Source organism: Myotis brandtii, unplaced genomic scaffold, assembly GCF_000412655.1.
Source record: "Myotis brandtii unplaced genomic scaffold, ASM41265v1 scaffold500, whole genome shotgun sequence".
Lineage (NCBI taxonomy): Eukaryota > Metazoa > Chordata > Mammalia > Chiroptera > Vespertilionidae > Myotis > Myotis brandtii.
Genome location: NW_005369062.1, coordinates 1729946 through 1743192, shown reverse-complemented (window position 1 = coordinate 1743192; position 13247 = coordinate 1729946). Strand labels below are relative to the sequence as shown.

General features: G+C 40.2%; 1 protein-coding gene across 1 annotated transcript in view; it reads right to left on the bottom strand.

The window, feature by feature from the left end:
• Window positions 1-13247, bottom strand: part of VPS36 (vacuolar protein sorting 36 homolog (S. cerevisiae)) — a 43300-nt gene that overhangs the window by 23211 nt on the left and 6842 nt on the right. The window contains exons 2-3 of the mRNA XM_005876943.2: window positions 7813-7881; window positions 5652-5722 (exon numbers count right to left, since the gene is read on the bottom strand). Of these exons, the coding sequence (XP_005877005.1) occupies window positions 5652-5713 (62 nt within the window). The 5' untranslated portion in view covers window positions 5714-5722; window positions 7813-7881. The remainder of the gene's footprint in view (window positions 1-5651; window positions 5723-7812; window positions 7882-13247) is intronic.

Sequence of the window (13247 nt, the reverse complement as noted above, 5' to 3'; positions counted from 1 at the left end):
TTTATTTTTTTTACAGAGAGTGGAAGGGAGGGAGAAAGACAGAAACTAATATGAGAGACATCAAATGGTTGTCTCTTGATGAATCCCCGACCAGGGCCCTGGATTAAGCCGGCAACCCAGGTATATGCCTTCGATTGGAATCCAACCTGGTACCCTTCAGTCTGCCTGCAGAAGCACTATCCACTGAACCAAACCAGCATTTTTTTTTTCTTTTTAAGTCCTCCTTTAAGGATATGTTCTTTCATTGATTCTAGAGAGAGAGGAAGGGAGAGGGAAAGAGAAAAAGAAACATTGATCAGTTGCCCAAGCAACCCACAACCTGTGCATGTGCCCTCACCTGGAATCGAACTCATGACCCTCTGGTGCGTGGGAGGATACTCTAACTACTGATCCACACCAACCAGGGCCTGGAGGTACAATGAGTTCCCTCAGGGGGAGTGCTGCTCATCCAGAAGCCGGGCTCATGGCTGGTGAGTGCAGCGGAGGTGGCAACCTCCACAGCAGCAGCACTGAGGAGCAGCGAGCCGAGTGGTAGGGAGCAGCAAGCAGGCGGGCGGTAAGGAGCGAGGAGTCCCAGACTATGAGAGGGCACAGGCCGGGCTGAGGGATTCCCCCCACCCCCAGTGCACGAATTTCCTACACCGGGCCTCTAGTCTACACTAATAAGAGAGAAAGATGCAAATTGACCATACCTTCACAACGCCCACCAGCCAGTTAGGTGTGAGTATGCAAATTAACCCAACAAAGATGGCAGGTTAATTTGCATACACAGGCACTGAGTGGCCAGGGGTGGGGCGTTCCACACCGCCCCCGGGCCTCTGGGCAGCGTGGGAAGGCAGAAAGGTGGCTCCGGGTCGGAGCGAAGGCAGTGCCGGCAGCCAGGGGAAGGAAGGCCCATTCTTGCACGAATCTTCGTGCATCAGGCCTCTAGTATAGTCAATAATATTCTAATAATTATGTATGGTGTCAGATGGGTACTAAATTTATTGGGATGATTATTTAGTAAGTTATATAACGTCTAAATCACTGGAGTATATATCAGAAACTAATATAATATGTCAACTGTAATTGATAAATAAAAATGATTTTAAATATTTTTTTAAAAACTTATCTCTGTAAAACTGGCCAGCAGACATTTTATTAAAACACCATCCAAAACTAACATTCTATACTGTCATTTTTGGAAAATTCCACTTGATCAACAGTATGACCTACAAAAATATTCAATAGCAAAAACATTTTTCAAAACAGTGCTGCTCTAGTAACACAAATTACCATCATCTTTATGACTACCATTATCTTCTATACTATTAAAAATACCACTACAGCCGAAACCGGTTTGGCTCAGTGGATAGAGCGTCGGCCTGCAGACTGAAAGGTCCCGGGTTCGATTCCGGTCAAGGGCATGTACCTGGGTTGCGGGCACATCCCTCGTGGGAGATGTGCAGGAGGCGGCTGATCGATGTTTCTCTCTCATCGATGTTTCTGACTCTCTATCTCTCTCCCTTCCTCTCTGTAAAAAATCAATAAAATATATTAAAAAAAAAATTTAAAAAAAAAAATACCACTACATTTGTTCAGTTTTATGTATTTTTTTCTTTTTTTCCCAACCTGCTCAATAAACAATCTTCTTCTATAAAGATTAGCAAAATCAAAAGACTTAGCCAAAATATCTTGGATATCTAGCTTAAAGCTTTTTCTTTATGGCCACAGTACAGATTCACCTATTATGCAATTTTACTTTGGTTAGGCCCAGGTGGTTACATAAATATCACTGTGAAATACCATGTGTGGGGCCTCCTCAATTTAACAAATGTTTTGTTTAGTGAACTGGGGCCACTTTGTAAGGACTCTTCATCTATTCCTTTGTGGTGAATATCTTTAAGTGCAATAAGCAAACAAACTGTGTAAGCAGCCTGGCCAGCATGGCTCAGTGATTGAACGTCGACCTATGAACCAGAAGGTCACGGTTCAATTCCCAGTCAGGGCACATGCCTGGGTTGCAGGCTTGATCCCCAGTGGGGGAGAAGAGGTGCAGGAGGCAGCCAGTCAATGATTCTCTCTCATCATTCAGTTTCTATCTCTCTCTCCCTCTCTCCCTCTCCCTTCCTCTCTGAAATCAATAAAAAAAAATTTTTTTAAAAACTGCAAGCAGAACCACAGGACTGTTTGAAATGAACTGCCAACTAGAGCAACTAAACTATGACAACTGGGAATAGGATGACTGAGCAAAAGCATTATATAATCTTTAAAACTAAAAAAACCTGAGTCCTGCTATCAGATTTTGTCAAATGAAACCTAATGAAAAGCTAAAATATTATGATACAACGTGAAGTTTAAAAATTCCAAAGTTAGCATAAAAGATCCATGCAAATTTTTTCACCTATTCATTTCTTGAGTCATTCAATATCATATTTCATTAAGTTTAAAATCCACCAAATCAAAGAAGCATCTTGGGTTCTTTGTTAAAGGATGAAAATATGCATACATCTTTGAATCAATAAGATACGATAAATTGGGGCAGGGGGAGCTAGAAACTATAGAGAATATTTGAAAAAAGTTAACCTGGCAAATTATTAAATTCCTCCTCACTGGAGATGTTTAAAAATAAGACACTAGAAGAGACCAAGATGGCGGCATAGGTAAACACCGGAGACTGCTGCCGCAAACAACCACTTCAAAAATACAACTAAAAGACGGAATGGACATCACCCAGAACCACAGGAAGGCTGGCTGAGGAGAGACTCTTCAACTAGAAGGAAAAATAACAGCACACCGAGGCTCAGAGGAGGCGCAGTGTGGAAAATACTCAGGTGCGGAGGTGCGCGCGCAAAGCGGGCTGGTGGCTGAGAGCGCGGTTGTCGTTTTCGGTCAGGGGGGAGTCTCAGACTCTGAGCTCCAGATACGGGCGAATCGCTGGGGACTCGGACTCAAACGGGAGAAGCGGGAGTGTCTGGCATCAGTTGGAAGGCAGCTTTCTCTCCGAGGTTTGCAGCGGTTCCTGGGGTTCTGAGAAGCAGAGCCTCTGGGAACGGGACTGAGAGGGGCCATAACCGCTCCCTCCGCCCGCCCTGTTGAGCCCGCCCCGCCCAAGCCCTGCGCAGAGCCATTTGCCGGATCGCCTCAGGCAAAGGCTAGATTAGCACCTCCCCAGAGGACAGAAGTTTTCCGCGGCAGACACAGCTGATTCACACAGCCAGTCGGCCTGGTGGTCAAATCCCTCTAGTATTAACTACAACAATCAAGGCTCAACTAGAACAAGACTGCGCACAAAGACCACTAGGGGGTGCACCAAGAAAGCATAAAAAATGCGGAGACAAAAAAACATGACAGAAATGGAGGATATAGAGCTAAAAATCGCAATTTTGAGGGCTTGCAAAAATGTGCTAGAAGCTGTCAATAAACTTGAGGAGAGAGTCACGAAAACTAATGAGACCCTCGATGCTATGATAAAGAACCAACTAGAAATTAAGCATACACGGACTGAAATAAAGAATATTATACAGACACCCAATAGCAGACCAGAGGAGCGCAAGAATCAAGTCAAAGATTTGAAATGCGAAGAAGCAAAAAACACCCAACCGGAAAAGCAAAATGAAAAAAGAATCCGAAAATACGAAGATAGTGTAAGGAGCCTCTGGGACAGCTTCAAGCGTACCAACATCAGAATAATAGGGGTGCCAGAAGATGAGAGACAGCAAGATATTGAAAACCTATTTGAAGAAATAATGGCAGAAAACTTCCCCCACCTGGTGAAAGAAATGGACTTACAGGTCCAAGAAGCGCAGAGAACCCCAAACAAAAGGAATCCAAAGAGGACCACACCAAGACATATCATAATTAAAATGCCAAGAGCAAAAGACAAAGAGAGAATCTTAAAAGCAGCAAGAGAAAGAGACTCAATTACCTACAAGGGAATACCCATACGACTGTCAGCTGATTTCTCAACAGAAACTTTGCAGGCCAGAAGGGAGTGGCAAGAAATATTCAAAGTGATGAATAGCAAGAACCTACAACCAAGATTACTTTATCCAGCAAAGCTATCATTCAGAATTGAAGGTCAGATAAAGAGCTTCACAGATAAGGAAAAGCTAAAGGAGTTCATCACCACCAAACCAGTATTATATGAAATGCTGAAAGGTATCCTTTAAGAGGAGGAAGAAGAAAAAGGTAAAGATACAAATTGTGAACAACAAACATGCATCTATCAACAAGTGAATCTAAGAATCAAGTGAATAAATAATCTGATGTACAGAATGAACTGGTGATTATAATGAATCAGGGACATAGAAAGGGAATGGACTGACTATTCTTGGGGGGGAAAGGGGAATGGGAGATGCGGGAAGAGACTGGACAAAAATCGTGCACCTATGGATGAGGACAGTGGGTGGGGAGTGAGGGCGGAGGGTGGGGCGGGAACTGGGAGGAGGGGAGTTATGGGGGGGAAAAAAAGAGGAACAAATGTAACCTGAACAATAAAGATTTAATAAAAATAAAAAAAATAAGACACTAATATGAAGGTAACTATTTTGAATATATTTGTTATAGTTTAGATTTCCTTATAACACAGCAGAGGAAAATTCAAATGATCTAAAAGACTCTTAAAGTTTTACTTTGTAGAACTTAAAAAAGAAAACCAACATATACAAATATCAAATGCTGTACAACTGAAACTAATATAATGTTGTATGTTAATTATACCTCAATAAAAAAGTAAAATAAATTTTAAAGAAAGAACATATAAGATGGAAAGAAGTGACAAGGGGCAAAACATAAATTAGAGAAATAGCCTACTCTAAAAATAAATACCTTATGACTCTTCAAAATGTTGGTTAGTTTCTTTTATGTCAAGTAAGCAATCTTTTAGGCTAGCTACATTATAATTAAGGCATACATTGCATTTCCAGTGAAGTTCAGCACTTATTTAACATCTATTAAAGTATATAACTATGCTAAAGCTAAAAATGGGTCCATGTGGAAAAAAATTCCTCATCAGCAATATCTGTTCATAAGTTGACCTCAATTACATACACTTAAACTATAAAGCCAGAATTCTGTATATACTTGAATAAACAGAAACATTTTAACCTGTGGTTTTAAACCAGGGCAGACACATCTGATTTGCCTGGGACAGTCCCATTTTATGCTTGACTGGTCCAATTATAAACAGCACTCCCATTACTTATAAATGTCCCAATTTGGACAATAAATATTATGATACCCTAACACTGATATATCAAAAATATAAGTGAGAAACTTAATGATCAACTAGAAATAGGAGCAAAGTCAGTTCCTTTCTTCATTTCTGATTTTAAGTACTAAACAAGATACATAGACATTTAAAAGTAAATGTCTGTGGAAATATATACAATGACAACTGGACCACATTTATTTATTATGACCCAAGGATATTATAGCAAACCTTAGTACTTGATTCATGCTTTAAGAATGACTTCCATTTATCAATGAGCTTAAGGTAGGATAATACCTTCCTAGGGGAACTCCTGATCAAGGAAGTTATTTATAAAGCCCCCAAACACAATCATGTCCCCATATGTAGTCATGGCACAGCAGTAAATTAACTAAATTAATGATAATAGCTTGAATGAAAATGTATTTTGTGAATAAAAACTACAATATACAGACCTTACCTTTTCCCAATTCCAGCCGCCTGTTCTTCAATGAACACAATTTGAGAAAGAGGAATAGCCATGCAGCATTCCTAGGAGGAAATCAATAGAAAATATGACTCATAAGACCAGTCAGAAATCCTTGTTTTATAGCACTTAATAGAATGTCAAATACCTTTAAGGTACTTAATAATAAAAACAATAAATAATAATTATCTTACTTTATTCCTTAAATAAATTTAAGGAATAACTGAATGAAAGCAATACTATGGTGGCATTTTACTACGTGGAAAAACATAAGATTTTAAAAACAGCTATAACTACCTTTGTTTTCACAGTAGGTACATTTTTAAAACGTAATATTTATATGCAACTTTTTACATATACTATATTATTTTTTAAAATATATTTTTATTGATTCAAGAGAATAAGGGACAGGGATAGAGAGATAGAAACATCAATGAGACAGACACATCATTGATCGGCTGCCTCCTCCACACCCTCCACCGAGGATCCAGCCCGCAACCCAGGCATGTGTCCTAACTGGAAATCAGTGACTCTCGGTTCATGGATTGATGCTGAATCACTAAGCCACACCAGAGCTAGGCTATAATATATTCTTATATAGAAAACAAAAAATAAAACAGGTAAATCAAAACAAAGATAAAGAGTGTTATTCATTTTCCTTTATAATTTCCTACTAGAGGCCCGGTGCACAAAATTCTTGTGGGGGGGGGGGTCCTTCAGCCTGGCCTGCACCCTCTCAAATCCGAGACCCCTCGGGGGATGTCTGACTGCCGAGGACATCCCCCTCAACTGGCAGTCGGACATCCTTCTCGCAATCTGGGACTGCTGGCTCCTAACTGCTCACCTGCCTGCCTGCCTGATCATCCTTAACCACTCTGCCTGCCTGCCTGATCGCCCCTACCTGCTCTCACGGGCCTGATCACCTCTAACTGCTCTCCCCTGCCAGCCTGATTGCCCCTAACTGCTCTCCCCTATCAGCCTGATCACGCCTAACCACCTCTGCCTTGGCCCCCACCACCGTGGCTTTGCCGGAAGGACGTCCAGAAGGACGTCCAGAAGACATCTGGTCTAATTAGCATGTTACCCTTTTATTAGTATAGATAGTTCACTCACCCACCCAAAATTTTAAACAGAAAATAGTAATATAGCTTCCCTTTATTAGTACATTTAATTTTTTAATTATTATAAATGAATGGCATTCAATGGCTGGTTTAAAGATTTCTAAATTTGCCTCTTTATATGATAATCAAAAAATTATACTAAGATTAACTTATAAACATACAGTTTAAAGACACCTATCCCTCCAAAAAAAATTTTTTTTCTTGAATGTATATTTCTTTTAAAAGAGTTAGAAAACATTAATAGTTCTAAGGCATGCATTATCAACAACAGAAATATCACCACTAAAGGGACAATATTGGATCTTGGGAACCAAAAAGAGTCTTATATTTTGCAATGGTTAGTGACCTTTCAAAGAGCCTCAGTACAGTATACAGTTTACCTGTGGAATTAAAATTTGATGGAGAGACAGAAATTATAAAAATAATGTAGAAGACATTGTTTATTGTACCAGCAACACTGAAATTTATTCACAAACACAAATACTTTCAAGTTCTTTGGAATAAAGACATCAGCTCTACTAGCATACACATAACTTGTTCTCCCTTCCTAGAAATGAAAAAACAGGAGTTTCTCCTCTTGCTGAGTGACTTAGAGGCTGTTTTTCTCAATATCTAGGTAAAAGCATGCACTTCCCAGCAGACCCATCCTCCTGATTCTCAACAGCAATCAGAAGGCTGGGTTGTTTTGAGGATGAATGAGGCTTTTTAAGGACCCCTAAAAACTGATGGGAGAATTATTCCTGTTACACATGGAACATTCAGGTATGAGGTAGGATCTGACTGGTATTTTAAAAACAGGAGTCATCATGATTCTCTATTCAGTAACTACAGACTTTTCTGGAGCTGAATGAGGGACAACACTATACCCCCTCTATGTGCACTCCATTCAGACAGATCATATGGGACACACACTCTAATAACGTTCTGAAATTAAAAATTTGCTGCATCTATTTATAGTTTGCCAAAAAGGAAGAAAAAGAAGAAAAACTTCAGTGATTTAAAACCTAGAACAGATGTAAAAAACTGTATCTTACATGATTTCTCTGATCTCTCCAAATTAATCGATGTGTACTAAGAAGGAGGGTCCCAGCATCAAATTTTATCTGGAAAGACAAGATCATCACATAATATTAATAACGTATCACTCAATGTGGTCCAGTTGTTCTTCCGCACAAATTATACAATAGTTAAGTTTTTCACACATAAATAGTTTAGAATTTGGCTTATCACAAATTAAAGAGAAGCAATGCTACACACTTTATAAGCTATATATATAGCCTTGCTAAAATTAGGAAAAAATTGCAAACAACCTTGATGTGCAACAATAAGGGAGTGGTTAAATCAAGTATGAAACATTCATAACATGGACTCTATACAGAGGTTAAAAAGAATAATGAGGTATAACTTCACAGACTGCCATGGAACTCTTAAGACATAGAGTTAGTGGGTTGAAAAGCAACTTACAGCATATTACACATGATAGATAGATAGATGATAGAAGATAGATAGATAGATAGATAGACAAACATAATCTCCACATTCCTCAAACTACAGACATATACATAAAAGTAGTAGAAAAAGGTCTACATGGCATAATTGGTGGTCTATTAACAATGATTATCTCAAAAAAAGTATGAAGGAGTAGGGAGAAGCAAAGAGCCCTTTTTTAAAAGTTCACTATTGATTGAATTTTTTCATGAGATTGGATTCCTGTGTAACACTCATATAATTTTTAGAAATAATTTTTAAATACTAAAAAAATCTAGAAATAGACACAAACACATAAAAAGTAAGTGTGAATGAAGATTCAACCAGTGGCACTGGGACAAGTGGGTTGCCCAGTAGGAAAAAACAATGAACATAAAGTTGGATTTATACCTAACATACTGCACCAAAATAAGTTCAGGATGGATCAGATATCTGAGTTTAAAAAAAAAATTATAAAAGCAATACCAAAAAATCATGAGAGAATTTTAAAAATAATCTCAGAGTGGAGAAGGTCTTTCTAAGAAAAACACTAAACCAATTAGCATTAGAAGAAAAGATCGATAAATTCAACTATACAAACATGTATGCACACAATTTCTTCATGGAAAAACCCACCAAGGGCAAAGTTAGCAGACTGAGAAAAATAATTGTAACTCCTATCAGAGACAAAGGGCTAATTTCCTTAAAATATAAAGAACTCTTACAAATCAATGAGAACACTGCCTGTTTCTCTAATGGATTACAGGCTAAGGCTATTAACAGGAAGTCCACAGAAAAGGAACTACAAATAGCACATTAATAGAATTTACCTTATTTCATCAATGTTAAATGCCCATCCCTTATACACACACGTTTTAATAAGTATGCATCTTACAATCAATGGCATCTTAGAAATTTTCAAATACAATAAGTACATAAAGATGCCCAACCCCATTGATAAGGAAAAGGCAAATTAAGGCAATATCAAGATACCCCTTTCATCCATGAGATTGGCAGAGACCCAAAAGTTTCATAATATTGTGTTGGTGAATTGTTGGGGAAATAAGCATTTGCACACTTAGCTGGGAGGCTAACCTTTCAGGAGGGCAGTGTATTAATATCTGTCAAAAGTACAAATACCTATGTATTCCACATACAAATACCTATGTAGCACAGCTCTCTAGAACAGTGATGGTGAACCTATGACACGCGTGTCAGAGGTGACATGCGAACTCATTTTTTTGGTTGATTTTTCTTTGTTAAATGGCATTTAAATATATAAAATAAATATCAAAATTATAAGTCTTTGTTTTACTATGGTTGCAAATATCAAAAAATTTCTATATGTGACACGGCACCAGAGTTAAGTTAGGGTTTTTCAAAATGCTGACAGGCCGAGCTCAAAAGGTTCGCCATCACTGCTCTAGAATGATGCACTGGTGGCCTCTAATGGGGAATTGGATGCCAAAGAGACAGGGTAGGAGGGAGACTTTTACTTTATACTTGCTGTGGGTTTTTAATTTTTATCATGGAATTTTTGTCATCTACTCAAAACACAAATGTAAAAGTGTTTTTTAAAACTAGAATACAAAGCTTCTTGTCAAGATGGCAGAGCATGTAAATACCATACTTGTATCTTCTCATAACCACATCAAAATTACAAATAAACTACAGAATAACCATCATTGATATCTGCCTGAAGTCTAGCTGAACAGAAGTCCTAAAGCTAAGGACATACAGAAGAAGCAACATTCAGACTGGTAAGAAGGATAGAGAGGTAGACAATGCTGGTCTCACACCCATGTGTGTTGGCTAAAAATCAGAAGGGATATCTTGGCTGTGAGAGGTGGAGGTCCCCCTGAAGAGCAAGGGATTCCAGGCCTCCCAGCCCATGGTTCCAGTGCTGGGAAAAGAAGTCCCCACAACTTCTGTGAAAACCAGCAGGGATTGTGGCTGAGCGGGATGGAGGGCTGCTGGAGTCCCAGGAGGTCCTCTTAAAGGGCCCACACAGACTTACTCGCTGACTGACTCGCTCACTCTGAGCTCCAGCACTGGGTGGCAGCTTGAAAGGTGCCAGGACATATGGGGAGGAGGTCAATCATCTGGCTTCAGGGCAAGGGCTAGAGGGGCAGCTTTCTCCCAGTCAAAAGTGCTGGCAGAAAAGCCACTGTTCCTTTGCTGAGCCCTCCTCCTGTCAGCACAGGAGGGTGCCATATCTGAGTCTCCATTAACCTGGCTAACACAGTTTCCCAGGCCTGGTGATTACCTGAGACACCCACCCCACCCAACTTTTAGGCCCACCCAAGCCACTTCCAATGGCTTTTCCTTACAACCAGCCTCTCTTGGCTCATGCTGCAGACCTTCCTAAAATTTCTCAAAGGTTCAAAAACACTTAAAAAGCAGCACCTGGCCTCACCATGTCACAGACCTCTTGCTAAATAGTCCGAAACCCAGCACCAGTGGCAGCCAGCCTCAATTTGACGCTTAGCATCTCACAGGCACCTCCAACCTCAGCACAAGTGGCAATCACCTGCAAATCACTTTGTAGCTCATCAGGTGGTCCCGGGCAGGGCATAGGCAGCAGCTGACCTTGGCCTGCACCTCCTGGGAGGCCCCAGAACAAGTACAACCAGTGGACAGCTTCAGACCACACCAGAGTACCATCCAACCACCTCCATGAGTGACTCAAGGGGCAGACTCGACAGGCACCAAAGCCCCACTGAAGCAAGTTCTCCATGAAATCAGCCTCTGCACAGCAGTTCCTACGCTATAGTTATGGCCGGTCCTCACAGCTGATCTGCCTGGGAGTCAATCCCACAGAGTGATGTGTCAACAGCAATCAAGGCTCAACTACAACAGGAGGGTGCTCAGAGCCCAAATGGGGTGGTGAGAGGGGACTGCGCACCTGGAACACCCAGCTTGAGTGACTGGGAGCCCTGTGCTACTGGGTCCTACAGGACACCTACTATAGAGCAACTGCACCAAGACAGGGAGGTGTGGCAGCTGTACCTGACATAGAAAGAAACACAGGAAGGCAGGCAATGTGAGAAAGCAAACATGTCCCAAATGAAAGAACAAATCAAAACTCCACAAAACGAACTAAACAAAATGAAGACAAGAAATCTACCAGATAAAGAGTTCAAAGAACCATTTATAGGGTGCTCAATGATCTCAGTGAGAACTTCAACAAAGAAATAGGAAACATAAAAATGAAGATAGAAAACATAAAAAAAGAACCAGTCAGAAATGAAGAATACATTAGAGCAGTGATGGCGAACCTTTTGAGCTCGGCATGTCAGCATTTTGAAAAACCCTAACTTAACTCTGGTGCCGTGTCACATATAGAAATTTTTTGATATTTGCAACCATAGTAAAACAAAGACTTATATTTTTGATATTTATTTTATATATTTAAATGCCATTTAACAAAGAAAAATCAACCAAAAAAATGAGTTCGCATGTCACCTCTGACACGCATGTCATAGGTTCACCATCACTGCCCTTAGACATCTGCCAGACTGTGTCCTGGAAAGCAAACAAACTAATTTTTCAAGACAAATCCCCAGTATCTGCTCAACTTAAAGAAAATCTTCATCCTTTCATTGTCACATAGCAATAGCCACTGCTTAAAAGAGCAGGCCACTCTTTGTTCCCTACCCTGTACTGACTAGCAATACTTGGCCCTTTCCTCTATTGAAAAGTAAAATGCACGTCCTCTCTGCATCTCTTCTTTTAGTTGTGAATTCTTTCACATCCGGCATCACTAGCCAAACTCTAACAGGAATAAAGATAGTCTCTTCAAAAATGGCATTGGAAAACTGGACAGGTACATGCCAAAAATGAAAGTAGACCACTAACTTACACCACAAGAGAATAAACTCAAAATGAATAAGACTTAAATATAAGTCACAAAACCATACAAATTCTAGAATAAACTATAGGCAGTAAAATCTGAGACATCTCATGTAGAAGTATTTTAACCAATACATCTCCTAGGGCAAGAGAAACAAAGGAAAAACAAAGAAATGGGACTATGTCAAACCCAAAAGATCTGTACAGCAAAAGTAACCATCTACAAAATTAAAAGGGAACCCATTATATAGAAGAATGTATTCATCAATGATACATCTGATAAGGGGTTAATTTCCAGAATATACAAAGAACTCATACAACTCAAAACCAGAATGGCAAACAACCCAATTAAAAAATAGGCAAAGGACCTGAACAGACATGTCAACAAAGAGGACATACAGATGCCAATAGACATATGAAAAAAATGTTCAATGTCACAAATCATCAGAGAGATGTAACTTAAAAATACAATGAGGTTTCACCTCACACCTGCCAGAATGGCTATCCTCAACAAATCAACTAACGACAAGTGCTGGTGGCAATGTGGAGAAAGGGAACCCTTGTGCACTGCTGGTGGGAATGCAGGCTGGTGCGGCCATTATGGAGACAGCCCAAGTGCCCATCAGTAGATGAGTGGATAAAAAGATGTGGTACATGTACACAATCATGTCATTTTGTATGGAAACAAATGTCTTTGCAGATATGATTAGGTAAGGACCTTGACACTGAGAGATTATCCTGGCTTCTCTGGGTGGCCCAATCGAATCGCATGAATCCTTAAAAGGGAAGACCCTCTCCCAGCTGTGCTCAGAGAGACACGGTGTTTCTGGTTTGGAAGGCAACGGAAGGGGCCACCAGCCAAGGAACACAGGTGGCTTCTGGGAGCTGGGAAAGGCAAGAAAACAGGCCCCCCTCTGGAGCCTCCAGAAAGGCGCACAGCTGTGCGGACGCCTTGGTTTTAGCCCAATGAGATCAGTGTCCAACTTCTGACCGCCAGGACTGCAGGATAAAATATGCACATGGTTGCCCTAGCTCATGATGGCGAACCTTTGAGCTCGGCGTGTCAGCATTTTGAAAAAGCCTAACTTAACTCTGGTGCCCTGTCACATATAGAAATCTTTTGATATTTGCAACCATAGTAAAACAAAGA